Source organism: Mus musculus, chromosome 1 (assembly GCF_000001635.26).
Source record: "Mus musculus strain C57BL/6J chromosome 1, GRCm38.p6 C57BL/6J".
Lineage (NCBI taxonomy): Eukaryota > Metazoa > Chordata > Mammalia > Rodentia > Muridae > Mus > Mus musculus.
Window position 1 is genome coordinate 119,464,570 of NC_000067.6, and position 14,552 is coordinate 119,479,121.

General features: G+C 48.7%; 1 protein-coding gene across 2 annotated transcripts in view; it reads right to left on the minus strand.

The window, feature by feature from the left end:
- Positions 1-5,735: 5,735 nt before the first annotated feature.
- Positions 5,736-14,552, minus strand: part of Ralb (v-ral simian leukemia viral oncogene B) — a 34,478-nt gene continuing 25,661 nt past the window's right edge. The window contains exons 3-5 of one of the 2 annotated variants that reach the window (NM_022327.5): positions 13,346-13,554; positions 11,326-11,503; positions 5,736-7,256 (exon numbers count right to left, since the gene is read on the minus strand). In NM_022327.5, the coding sequence (NP_071722.1) occupies positions 7,137-7,256; positions 11,326-11,503; positions 13,346-13,554 (507 nt within the window). In that variant the 3' untranslated portion in view covers positions 5,736-7,136. The remainder of the gene's footprint in view (positions 7,257-11,325; positions 11,504-13,345; positions 13,555-14,552) is intronic. The other variant, XM_006529782.2, reaches the window with a different exon arrangement.

The window sequence follows — 14,552 nt, forward strand, 5'->3', positions numbered from 1 at the left end:
TGCCTAGCCCTCAATTTGTTTTCTCTAATAGAAGAACTGATCTGCACAGTGCAGGATGCTAATTAAGATTGGAGGGATTGCTGGTGTGACTAATCAGTTGTCAACCTGATGGACTTTAGAATCATCATGGACGCAAACTTCTGGGCATGTCTATAAGGGATTGTCTAGACTAGGCTAACAGAGTAGAGAACACCCCCAAAGTATCCATCTCTCTGCTGCCTGACTGTGGGTGCCCTGGGAGCAGCTGCCTCGGGTTCCTGCTGCTGTGCCTTCCCCACCAGAATGGGCTGTGAGCCCCAGCAAACCCTTCCTCCTTATATTTCTCTTGTTAGGGATTTGATCACAGGACAGAGGTAATACATGGCAGTCCTGGCCACCACCCTGGGACATGAAGACCCTGCACTGTGAATCCCTACAGCAGGAATCCAACCCCCAACGTCTCCCACACTCGACTGTCACCCTCTCCTGTTTGCATTTATGTAGAAGTGAAGATGCAACATGGACCAAGATGTCATCCTGTCTCCAAATCCTCACCCAAACCAAGGTTTTATCTGTGAGAGGCAGTAGCAGTCTGTCATTACATTTCTACAGTAGGTTTAAACTTACAATGTTATTTGTTTTATATATTTGCTTATATCTGAGTAAGTCAGATGTTTAGGAGAGCATTTCTACTTGTAACTACTGAAAATACACAAGAATTACTTAACAAGATGGGAGTGTGATAGAATGCTTGCCTACAGTGTAGGAAGCCCTGGTTTCCACGCCCAGCACTGCACAAACTCAGTATAATGGTGCACATCTGTACTTGTAGCACTTGGGGGATGGGGGAGATGGAGGCAGGAGAATCAGGAATTCAAAGTCATCTTTAGCTACTTACAGAATTGGAAGCCGGTCAGCCATGGTGTTGCATGCCTCTGCTCCCAGTACGCAGCAGATAGAGGCAGGAGAGTCTCGGAATCAGAGCAAAGCCTGGGCCTCATGAACCCATCTCAGAACAGAAACGAAATAGCTACAAAAGTCCGGAGGAAGGAGAGGTCCCAAGCATGCACTGCAGATGGGTAATCAACTCACCGCCTTGCAGCAGACAGAGAAAGGGGACGAATGAAACCAGCCCCAGGGAACCCAAGGCATCCTCACTTGACTGCAAATCAAGCCCCAGCTCAGCTCCTACAGGCAAAGGGTTGCCATGGCGCCTCTGGTTAAAATGAGCATGCCCAGGGGCCAGGCACTGGTCCCTCCACTTGGGTCTGCCAAGAGGAAACAGTTGCTGGGGGAAAAAAAAAGAAACCAGGACAAAATACAAGACTGAGTGTCATTGTCTCCAACGAAACATTAAAAAGAAGACTTGAGCCAGGTGGTGGTGGTGGTGGTGGTGGTGGTGGTGGTGGTGGTGGTGGTGGTGGCGGCGGCGGCGGTGGCACGTGCCTTTACCCCCAGCACTTGAGAGCACTCTGTGAATTTGAGGCCAGCCTGATCTACAGAGTGAGTTCTAGGGCAGACAATGAGATTGTATTGTATTGTATTTTAAAAGAAACAATACAATACAATACAATACAATACAATACAATACAATACAATACAATCAAGGGGGCTGGTGAGATGGCTCAGTGGGTAAGAGCACCCGACTGCTCTTCCGAAGGTCCGAAGTTCAAATCCCAGCAACCACATGTCACACTGCTTGCCTCTTGCTCTTTCCTCTCTTACTCTTGCTGTCTTGCTCTCTTGCTTCTCTCTTGCCCTCTTGGTCTCTTCCCTTCCCCCTTCCCTTCCCTTCTGTATTCCCTTCCCCCTCTCTCCACATGCTCATGGCTGACCTCTACTTCTCTTCTCTTCTCTTCTCTTCTCTTCTCTTCTCTTCTCTTCTCTTCTCTTCTCTTCTCTTCTCTTCTCTTCTCTTCTCTCTCTCTCTCTGTCTCTCTCTGTGTGTCTGTCTGTCTGTCTTTCTCTGCCTCTACTACCCTCTTAATGCCCTTCCTCATGCCCTGAATAAACTCTCTTCTATACTATACCGTTGTGCGGCTGGTCCCTCAGGGGAAAAGGATGTCTTGGCATGGGCCCACTGAGACATCCCATCCCCCATAACTCATCACACATCCATAGAACATATTCTCTTTATTTGTATCTTTTTATAAACACATCACCAAGCCCTTCTAACCCTCAGGGGTGGTGTGAAGAGAACATAGACTCCAAGAGCTGGAAGGTATGGAAGGGGCTTCCAAATGCCATCCTCTGGCGTAGAGACAGCAGTTGTGATCTGGATGTCCAGGCAGCTGTTTCTGCTGCCTGTGCTGGGTCTGCACAGGAGCAGGCCTGTCCACAGTCAGGCTGAGGGTCAGGGTAGTGGCACATGCCTTTAATCCCACAACCTGAGAGGTGGAGGCAAATGGATCTCTAAACATAGTAAGTTCCCAGCTAGCCTGGGCTACACAGTGAGACCCTGCTTCAAAAAAAAATTGTCAGGCAGAGGTAGGCAGAAGACAGGTTGGGGGTGGGTAGACCCATCTTCACAGCCAACTATTTGTTACGACTAGATGCAGGAGAGGGGAGTCTTTGTCTTTGCCTTCAGTCGTGAGTCCACTGGTGACTCCACCAGTGCCGATGCATAGCTCCAACCCAGTGCTCATATAGATAGCCACAGGGGTCACAACAAAGCCAAAGTCATGGAGCAGAGCAGAGGGCAGGTAGAGAGAACTGGGGGTGCAGGGGCTGGGGGTGGGAAGCAGGGATGAAAAGGGTGAGAGTTGAGGGGAGTCAGCAGAATGCGTGGGGGTGGGGGAGTAAACGGAATTCATTGCAGACATGCATCAAGAACAAGGTCAGTGTAACAGCGAAGAGGCCTGAAGGGGGAGGAGCGTGCGAGGAGGGCAACTAGGTAACACGTGACTAGTGCTTTGCTGGGATCCTGAGGAAAGGTGGGGGTGAGGCAGCAGGGACCACCACGCAGAGCTTATACCCTTAGGGGTCCTCAGCAACCATGGCTGGGTTTCTACTCATTCACCCCAATATCCTGACAGCTCTGCATGGGTTCTCCGAGCTCCTAACAAACTCTCTTCCTTCCTCAGAGTATGGCTGCCAACCAGAGACCACAAGGTACTTGAGTAAAAATCATAGCTTAAAAAAGAACCGAGAATCAAAAAACACTCCCTTCAAAAGTAACTAAGATCATCTCTGGAAATACAGCTTTCAAAAGCTTTACCACGGGGCAGGAGGCGGTTGATCGGGTTGTGTGCTTTACCACAGGGCAGGAGGCGGTTGATCGGGTAGTGTGCTTGCCTCAAAAGTGCAGGGCCCGAGTTGAATCCAAGAAGGCCCGGGAAGGAGGTGCCCATCAGTAATCTCAGTGTGCCTGTGTGGAGATTGGAGTGGAGACAGGAGAACCCCAACTGGGCTGCTAAACTGGGGTAAGCAACAGCAACTTAGAACTCAAAACAAGGTGTAAGATCCAAGAGTCATAACCTCTGGCCTCCACATGCATAATGTGGCACACACATACCACACACAAAGACTTTAAAGAGTTATAACATCCTTGGAAAGGCAGGGTATTGAACAAAAGCAAAACATTTGAACACAAGCTAGCATGCACGCTCTCGAGCAAGCATGCATGTGCACACACACAGAAAGCATGCACATATGCAGGCAAGCATGCACACATAAGCAGGCATGCACACACAGTCAAGCATGCACACACACAAGCACACACATGAGCACACATGCACACTCTCTATATTATCCTCCCAGCCAGAGTCTGAGGGTGAACATCAAGATCCAGTGGCCTCGGACTGTTACTGTGAAATTCCAGAGTGTCGGAGGATGCACTGGGAGCAGACATGAGGTGAAGAACAGAGCTGGCACAGGGGCAAGGCCGCAAGGATGCTGCTCCGCAGACCATCTTCTAGAGCATCGCAAAGCATGGGCAGCTATGACTCTGACAAGTTTAAAAGTAAAAGTATCAAAGTTTGGGGTCAGTGATATGGTGTAGTGGGTGCAGGCATCTGCCACCAAGGCAGATGACCTGAATTCCATCCTGGGGCCCACATGGTGGAAGGGAACTGGCTCTCATCAGTTGTCCTTTGACCTCTAATGGGCTTGAATGCACACACATGAGTATGAGCACACACACACACACACACACGCACACACACACGCACACACACGTGCACAATGAAGAAATAAAAATGTAATTAGAAATCAAAGTCATGTTTGCTATTACTAGCATACTAGTATTTTGTACAGTTAATATTTATTTGGGGCTGGTGACATGGCCCATCAGGAGCCCTTGGTTCTTTTCCACAGGACCCGAGTTCGATTTCCAGCACCCACATCAGGCAGCTCAGAGCCACTAGGAACTCCAAAAGACCCAACACCCTCTTCTAGCTGCTGCAGACACCTGCATTCATGTGCATACAACACACAGACACACACACAATTTCAAATACTCATAATGTGTGCATGCATGTGACTGCAACAGAGGACAACTTTTGGCAATGCTTCCTCCTTCTACACTGGGTTCCAGTGACAGGATTCAGGTCTGCAGTCTTGTGTAGCAAGTGTAAGTTACACACGCTAAGCATCTTTGGCGCTTTATTCGAGTACAGCTAGCTCCCACATCAACACAGGAACTATTTCAGCTATTGTCCTTTCACTTAAATGCTCATTTCAACTTTATTTGCTTTTAGTGTGTGTGTGTGTAGCTATGTATGCGTATGAGTGCATGCATGCCACAGCACATGTGTTGAGGGTCAGAGGGCAACTCACAGGAGTCACTTGTGTCCTTCACGCATGTGGATCACGGAGACTGATCTCAGCTTGTCAGGTTTGGGTGGCAAGCTCCTTTACCCAGTGAGCCATCATGCCAGCACGCATTAAATTGGTTCCTGGCCAATGAGAGGGTTCAGTATGTAAAGTGCTTGACAAACAAGTCTGGTGGCCCAGGTTTGATCCCTAGAACCCATGTAAAGGCAGAAGGAGAGAACCAATTCCCCAACGTGTCTGCCCTTTGATCAACACAGTTCAAGGCTGACACCTGTGCCCACGCATGCCGACCAAGTACACATACATACACACAAAGGAAATACGTTTACATACCACAGCTCTTCTAGCTTAATAAGCACATTAGTGTCAGTGAAGTGGAGATGGGTCCAGTTAATAGGCAGTGTAGTTATCGTTGATGCTTTATGTGTGTATGGGTAGCTCAGGTATGTGGTATGTGTACCTCTCGAGGGACCATGCTCCAGCACGCTCACCTTCTTCTTCTGAGATGGGGCCTCCACTGAACATGGCGACTGTCTAGTAACTAGCCAGGGCCAGTGATCCTCCTGCCTCCATCCACTCCATGACGCTCTGGTGACTAACATGCACATGGCCATGCCTGTCTTTCTACATGTGTGGGGATTCAAACCCAGGCTCTCACACTTTTGTAGTACCTGTTCTTACCGAGTCATCTCTCTCACGGGGACATTTTTATGTCAGCGAAGTCTTTAATGGACAGGGCTGTCTGTTAGTGCTCGGGTGTAATTGTCTTCAGGGCTTTATCTGCGAAGGAGGATGGCAATGTCTCCCACAGGAGAGATGAAGCTACAGTTATCGCTTGTATTTATAGTTGTGTTTCCCAACCCAGGGGATTCAGCGAAGCAACGCTTGTTGGATACCGCAGCACGTCTGTTAAGAACATCGAGCAACTGCTAATTCCTTTCCCTGAGCGTTCCATTCGATGGCATGCAGGAAAAAGGGCGAAATCCTGAAAAGTGTAAATTTTTTTATTCGAAAAAGCCCATGATTCTTTGGAAGTGACACAAGATCAGTTTCCAGGGATCAGACCTTAGTTCCCATAACCTCTGTAAAAAAAGAAAAAAAAAATCCATTCGAAGGGCTCCCGCTCTCCCCACCCAGATTCACATTCGGCACCTAAACATGAAATGTTCACTTCTGGAAAATAGGAGGAGTGTGTGTGCTTAGTGGCAGCCCCCTGTCCCAGAATCCCCTTCCCTGGGAAGAAGCTCAACAGAGAGTGAGTGTGAGCCTCTGGTGGCACTCATCTCAGTGCCACCAGAACCAGCTGCCAGGAGCTACAGGAGATGCCCTTCTGAGCCTTCCCTTCATCTGCTTGTGAAGAGAGAGTCACTGGGAGTCTGCAGAGGTAGCTGGTGCTGGCCCTACGTTCTGAGTCATAATTTGAACTGGTCACAGTTTTCAGAAGGAAGAAAAAGAACAGGCCTATGGCTGGTGTAGGGGGGACCAGAAGACCCAGTCAGAAAAGGCAAGCTCGCTATGGGGCTCAGGCCTGCATCTCCCCCCACACAGTTTCCTTTCTAAATAAGGGTGTTGAGGAGGGAAAGCCCACAGCCAGCACCTGGCTGGCATTTAAATATGAAGAGAACAGCGTCCCACTTTCTCTACAAACGCCAGGAAGCTTGGTTCAGCCTATCTGGCCCAAGTGAAGTTCATCTTTCTAAATCTGCTTCCAAACTACACAAGTTTATCTTTAAAAAAAAAAAAAAAAAAGAAACGAAACAAAACATTTTGGCTTTTTCAGTATTACCTGAGCTTAGATATTTTTTTCTGTCTACTTCTAAAATGATTAGAACTGATGAGGGGGGTCTTGCCAGAGACTCTCTCTTAAAATCTAAGAAAATAAGATGTTAATTCTTTTTTCTTTTAGAGACAGGGTCTTGTTAGGTAGCCCAGGCTGGCCTTGGGCTCAGGCTACCCTCCCTGCCTTACCTTCTAGAGTTCTGAGACTACAGGGGTGCACCACCATGCCCAGATAATATGAAGCATTTTAATTTCCTAAGGAAAGATGACCGTGTCCTAGAACGAGGAGGAGTAAGTGGGCTCTTTCTTGTCATCACAACCAATATTCCTGATCTCCAACATTACGACCCTAGAGCTGGTGGTGGTCATGGTTCAGGAAGGGTGGGAGAGGGCAGACTCTCAAAGCTCCTGGCAAAGTTAACAGAGGCATTACACAGACAAAGGCGTCTTTCTTCTGCCAGCCACTGACGCACGGATATCTGTCCCATCTCAAGAAGTGATAGTGAATGCAGTTGTGGAGAGCGAATGGGGAGCCAGCTGGGAGGCCACCTCCGGCTCGCTGCGCTGCAGTGTGGCCCACTCTGCTGCGTCAGTCTGCAGCCCGCTCACAGCAAGCAGCATCGCTCTTTGAAACTTTTCTTGCTCTTGCTGCTTTTCCTGCCGTTCTTGTCCTTGTTTTCTGACATCTTTTTTGCCCGGATTTCTCTCATCAGATCAAAGAATACCTAGAAGTGAGAGGAAGAGAGAAAAGAATAAGGAGGTGGGGTGCACTCAACTCTTATGTACAGGGTCCAAATGTTCGTTCTTTCATTCGTTTATTCATTCAGACAGGCTCTCCTGTAGCCCAAGCTGGCCTCAACTGGCTGTGCATGGCCATGCATCCTGGCTTTCCTACGCATCCCAGGGCTAGGTCACGTGACACTGATGATGGTCCCAGGCAAGAGTTCTATCAATAAGTCCATCTCCAGCCCCCAAGCTTATGCTTATGAGCCTGTTTCGTTACAAACAAAGCATCACGAATAAACAGCAAGGCGTCGACAGACAGCAGTAAGAATCCGCTTTAATGAGAGCCTCCTCTCTCCCAGCAGAAGAGCCCTGCCTTTCCACACAGCTGTCATGGACAGGAAGAGCCTGTCACCGTCGCCGGATCTCTTCTTAATTATATACTAAGGGTGAAATGTGCTTTGGCAAGCATGGTTTTTGAAATGGTGTGCGAAATTCAAACATTTGAAGGGATATGGCCTGTGAGTGTCTGCCTCCTATTTCCAAGAAAGGTGAAGGGCAGCCTCATCAGGCAGAGTCCCCTGCCACTGAGCACAATGACCTGATGGTATGAACATGTGTATACACACACACACACACACACACACACACACACACACACACACACACACACAGAGAGAGAGAGAGAGAGAGAGAGAGAGAGAGAGAGAGAGAGAAGAAATAAAGGGTGAATCTCTGCTTTGTCCCACGTCACCATACCTTGTTGAACTACAAAGGCTGGAATGGCATTATAAATGATTTGCCCCTCCCCAAATCCTACTTTGAAAGCCACCAAGGGCAAATCTAGGAAAGCAAGGGGGCAGGAGTGAGGAAGGCAGGTTCCTGAACTGGAGAGCTGGGAGAAAGAAGAAAGTGAAGTCTTATCACAGCGTTCCTCCTCCCGTACCTCAGCCCCACACCCCCATTTCCACCCCCCACTGCCAAGAAGAATGTTATCAAGAAAGACGAGCCACTGCGAATTATCTAGACGGGCGTTATCATGTGTCAGTGAGGTTTGGGTTTCACCCTCTGCGACCAGCAATTGCCAAGGGACTGATTAAACCCTGGCAGACAAAATACGCTCCCTGCAAAGACACACTGGAGATTTCCCACAGAACTGGAAGCAGGACAAAGAACACTAGCTTTTCCATCTCCGCCATCTCTGCGCTGATTCTCAGAGACGAACCAAAGGGAAAAGCAAGCAAAAGCTGGGGCTGGGGCTGGGGCTGGGGCTGAGGTGGCAGAGCAGCTGCCTGGCATACACAAGCCCCTGGATGGGATCCCCAGCACTGCACAAACCAGGCATGCACACCTGTAATCCTAGAACACAGGAGGCAGAGATAGGAAGATCGGGAGTTCAAGTCCTCCTCAGCTACATACTGAGCTAGAGGTTAGCCTGGCGGAGAAGAGACCCTGTCATTATTTTCAATAAAGAAAAAAAAAATAAAACTAACAGAGAGAAAGAGAGAGAGAGAGAGAGAGAGAGAGAGAGAGAGAGAGAGAGAGAAGTCATGTGTGATGTCACAGGTCTAGAAAGGTTCAAAGTTCAAGGTCAACTTGACTATACAACAAATTTGAAATTTGAAACTAGTCTGGGCATATAAATTACTGTTTCAGAAATGAAGCAAAACAAGACTGCTTTCCTGTTATGCCTCTCATGTGAGCTTACATGAACCCCAGCCCCAGGGAAGGGAACCCTAAGTGTCTCAGGCTGATGTCTACACCCCGTTTTGCTAGCACAGCCCTGGGTCCAAACCACAGACTTTGGTTTCATCCTGTGATAAAAGGCAGGGAGGCCTGTGGAGCATTCAACCAAAAGCGGCCCACACTGATCCTGGGCTGGGCATCTATCTCCGCGGCCTTTCTGAAGGGAAGTGTTTACTGAAAAAAACTTATTACCTGTTACAAGTTCCTGCTGGGTTTTTCCTGCAGGTCAAAGGTTGTCCAGGGAGAGGAGGGGGACATGATGTTGTGCACCCCGCCCCAGAATGAGATCCCAGAGCACTGACTCCAGCCTTCTCAAAAACGTCAGCATTTTCATACTGAAAAAGTCTGTGTTTTGTTTCATTGTTGTTGTTTAGACAAGGTCTCCTTAAGTAGACTATGCTGGCCTTGAACTCACAGAGATCTGCCAGCTCCTGCCTTCTGAGTAGCGGGATCAAAGGCATGTGCTACCATGACCAGACAGCCTTCTTGGTTTTAAAACATAAAGCCTTAGTCCGGGTGTGGGAGGCAGAGGACAACTAGCACTACACCTTGTCTCAAACATGCACCCTCCTCCTCTCCAGAGAAGACTAAGGCTATACCTGGATGCCCTCTGTATTTCCCTCAGCTAGGAACAGAAGTCTGAGCATCATAAGAAGCAACGTGAGAGTTCAGATAACAATGTAAAGAAAACAAAGATGCTGGGATACGGCAGCTGGGAGAGGGCTTGCCAAGCACTGGGGTCCACCCTGACACCCACAAACCAGGTGCAACGGTCCACACCTGTGTTTCTAGCACTCCTTACACACACACGAGATCTACAGGTCAGTCTAGAGCATATGAGACCCTGTCTAGATAGATAGATAGATAGATAGATAGACACACACATACACACATAGACAGAAGACAGGCAGACAGACAGAACCAGGGACATGGTGCGGTGGAGGATAAGAACCTGGCAACGTGAACTCAATTCCCTGGGGCCCACATGATAACCAAAATCTAGCTGACGATGGAACACAACTCACTGTGCCCCAGGCTACAGAGAGCACCAAGCTCTTAAAGCCAGGTCCTCCGAATGTCCCTTGAGAGTACTCAGCCCTCTTCTAGAACCAGCTAGTCAAACAGCTCTCCTTGGTAGGGTACAAAGAGAGGGAGTGACATCCCACAGCGCTAGCCTGGGCTACAGTGTGAACTGAGAACAAGAAGAGGTAGACAGATCTGTGGCCGAGCATAACTGGGTGCAGACATAGCCCTTCTGTTCTGCCTGCCCTGGCTCTGCACTGATTTCACAAGCCCAGGATGTGAAGTAAGAGCCCACAGCACAGCATGGGAAAACGGCGTGAAGTTCAGCTGTAAGGCACCTACTTCAACTGTGTGCTAACACTCTGAACTCTGATGTAAAAGAAAAACCACAGGGCGGTCATGTGATTGTGTAGAGCCCTGGGTTCCATTCCCAGCACTGCATAAACCGGGTGCTATGATGCCCGCCTGTCATTCCAGTGCTGGAAGGTAGAGGGCTGGAGGCTGGAAGATCACAAGTTCAAGGGTCTCTTCAGCTACTTACGGAGCTCTAGGCTAGCCTGTGTGAGACTTTCAAACAAAACAAAAAAAAAAAGGATGAAAAAAGAAAAAGGAAAACAGAAAAATGACAAGTCAACTGTGATGGCACAAAGCTTGAATGCTAGCACTTGGGAGATGGAGGCAGAAGGACTAGAAAGTCATCACTGCCTACATAACCAAGCTTGAGGTCAGACTGCGGGTGTGACACTGCCAACATAACCAAGCTTGAGGTCAGACTGCGGGTGTGACACTGCCTACATAACCAAGCTTGAGGTCAGACTGCAGGTGTGACACTGCCTACATAACCAAGCTTGAGGTCAGACTGCGGGTGGTACGAGACCCTGTCAAAAGAAAAAAGGTGGAGGAGAAAGAGGAGGAGGAGAAGGAAGAGGAGAAAAAAGAAAGAGAAGGAGGAAGAAGAGGAGGAAGAAAGGAGGAAAAGGAGGAGAAGAGGAGGAAGAAGAAGGGGGCAGTGGTAGCAGAGGCAGCAGCCACAGTGGCTGAGTGGTCAGGAGAGAGTGCCACTCATGCAGAGAGCCTGAATTCAGTTCCCGGTACCCACATCAGACAGTTCACAGCTACCTGCAACTTCAATTCCAGGGGATTTTTCTTACTTCTATAAGCACCTACATTCACATACCCCTACATAGATAGACACACACACACACACAGAGTTGAAATAAAATTAAAAGCCAAGCAAACGAGATGGCTGTGTCTTGAGACAGCAAAAGCCAGATTCTGAGAAGCCTCCAGAACTCGTCCTACCTTGTCCACATTGGCGCGGGTCTTTGCAGATGTCTCCACGTACTGCACACCCCACTCCTCCGCTTTGCCTCGGGCCTCGTCCACAGGCACCTGCCTCCGCTCCTCCAGGTCGGACTTGTTGCCCACGACCAGCAGTGGGATCTTGTCCTCCTCTGACTTGACTCGGAGAATCTGTTCCCTAGGGACGGTGCGGCAAGAACAGTGTGGTTAAGAAAGCCAAAACTGGCGGGAGAGGCACCAGGACGGCTCAGCGGCTGAGTGCTTGCCTCCAAGGCAGTCTGAGGACCTGGGTTTGATCTACACTGTGAGTGGTGATAACTGGTTCCTGCAGGTTGTCCTCCTTCCTCCACGTGAACTATGGTATGTATGCCGGTGCACGCACAGCGCACAAATAAATAAAGTTGCTTTGTTTTGTTTAAAAGCTGGCATATGAAGTCAGCTTTACAAGTAGCTGCCAGGTGCCTCGGGGTTTACAGAGCATCTAAAGCCCTCGGTAAAGAACAAGAGAAATCATTCCATCGGGAGATTTCAAAATGGGTGTCTACTAGCAGGGGCTTTTCCAGGCTGGCCCTTAGCTTTCGTCCATTATGATCATCTGGTCTCTCCCAGGTACGGATTTCTCTGCCCCATACTCCTACAAAAGAGATGTCTGCATAGGAAGTCAGGAGTCTGCATCTCAACGGAGTCCCCCAATTTATGGGGTCAAAGAGAAAGGGAGAGGGAAGTCAGGAAGAAACCCTCTGTGAATCTCGGGGACATGGCCCAGATGGCAGGGTGCTCCCACTGTATACACAGAGCCCCTCCCCACCCCCCACCCCTGGTTCCTTCTCAGCACTCTACAGGCAGGCATGGTGCTACACGCCTGTAAACCCAGGAGACAGGAAGACCAGAAGTTCATGGTCATCTTAGCTACATAGTAAGTTTAAGGCTTCATGAGACACTACTTAAAACAACAAACAAAACAAAAAAATCCAATCAAACCCAAAGCAACAGCTCACAAAAATGCTTAGTAATTCCAATACAGGCACAAGGGAGAGAAGAAAGCAGTGTGTACAGACATCCTGTTTTATCTCCGGGATGGCCTCAAAATCAGATTATGAAGAGGAAACACAGTTGTGATCACAAAAGTGTTACCCACATAGAAACTTCCTGAATGCTCAAAAAAAATCTGCAGCCGCAAGAGCTCACGCTGAGTTCTCTGCTGTGCGTCTCCTCCATACACACACCGCAGCTGCAGAAAGCAAGCCAGAACCTTCAGCTCTTTAGAGACCTTTAGGAGGCAGGGCCTGGTGGGAAGAAGATAGGTCTCTGGGGTGTGCCCTGGGAAGGGACACTGGGACTCTAGACTCCCTCTTTTGCACCCCAGCTGCCGTGTACCACACAAGCCTTCAGTAACATAACCCCCACCATGCTGCATGCCCCCTACCCCTGGGCCCAGAGCAACAGGCCACATGATCGTGGTTGGTAGCCTCAGAAACCACAAACCACAGTAACTTCTTTTCTGATAAGCGGACTAACTAGGGTATTCTGTCCTTAAGGGGAGTCGATGAAAAAATTTGCAATTATATAAGAAAGTGGGAAAGCTTGTGTGGTGTGGTGAAGAACCAGCTACAGAAGAAGTACCCCCCAATGCTCACTATTTCTTTATAACAGAATTTGGAGTTGGGAACACTGGCTGCTCTTGCAGACAACTTTGGGGTCTATTGGCACGCTCAGAACTCTTTGGCCCTTGTATGTACTGCACACACTTGGTACACAGACATACAGTAGGCAAAACACCAGTACACATAAATAAAAATAAGTCCACCTTTTAAAAAAGGTATGTGCAGAAATCCTAAAACATGGATGCCCAAAGAAACAGAAACAATAGTAGACCAAAGTGTAACAAGATTCAGAGAACCCTACGGCAGAGTTCTTCCTCATCAGAGCCCGGCCATCACTAGGCCACTCGACCCCGGATCCCTCGCCCTCAGCCGCCGGGCAGGAGGGTCAGGGCCAGGCTCTCCCCAGTCAAGCACACCTGAACTCGGCTGTGGCTGTGAAAGACTCGTGCTCTGTGATGGAGAACACCAGCAGAAAGCCTTCTCCGCTTCGGAAGTAGTTGTCACGGATGGCCGCATAGTCCTCCTGGCCAGCGGTGTCCAGGATGTCTATCTGGACCTCTTCTCCGTCGAGAACCACCTTCTTTCTGTAACTGTCAGCTTTGGTGGGCTCATAGTCTTCTACAAACTGGGGGGAAGCAGTCAGAATTAAGGAGTACAGTCGGCACCCCGACTACATCACTACGTCTGAATGCTTTGCAATCAGCTTTGTATTCACTAAGAGTCTAGAGCTATTACACCCAGAGAAGACACTGAAGAATGCAAACAACCCACTCCTTCCTTCCTTCCTTCAACAGGGTCACACGATGTGGCTCAGGCTGGTCTTGAACCTCCTGTCTCTACTTTCCAAATGTTGGAATTGCAAGCATGTCCCATCATGCTTGGGAACACTTCCTGCCTTAATAGCTCTGAGTTCAATTTCTTTTTTTTAAAGCTTTCAACAACAGGGGCAGATAGCCCCATTTTACAGATAAGAAAGGCCAACACTAAGAAGAATTCTTGATGATATCATTGTCAATAGAGCATAAAATTATAATACAAACAATGGAAAAGGTGAGGCTCGGGAGCCTGTATTAATAATGAGCAGAACTATAAAAATCATCCCAAGGGAATCTGGCAAGAGGAATCAGAGTGTAGAGTAAAACAAGCGGAGAGTCGGGGAGATGGATGAGTGGACAAAGTGCTGGTCATCAAACATGAAGAGCTGAGTGTGACCCCCCACATCCCTCTTAGAAACAAACAAACAAACAAACAAACAAACAACAACAACAAAAGCCAGAGGCTGGGGAGAGGGCTCAGCAGTTAAGAGTATCTATGGCCCTCCTAGGGGACCTAAGTTCAGACCACAGTCCCCTTGGTGGCTCCAGGGGATCCAGTGCGTCCAGCATGCATGAGCACCTGCACTCGTACGCACACACCCACATTTACACACCGGTATATGTAACTAAAAATAATAAAATAATCTAAAAAAAGAGTGAGACATGGTAATAGTGCATGCTTATAATCCTAGTCCAGGGACATGAGGACAGGTGACATTGCCAGCTAAGGCCAGTTAAGACCACCTAAGACCAGCTAAGGCCAGCCTACGCAGAGAGCCCCAGGCTAATGAAAGACCTTGTCTCAGAA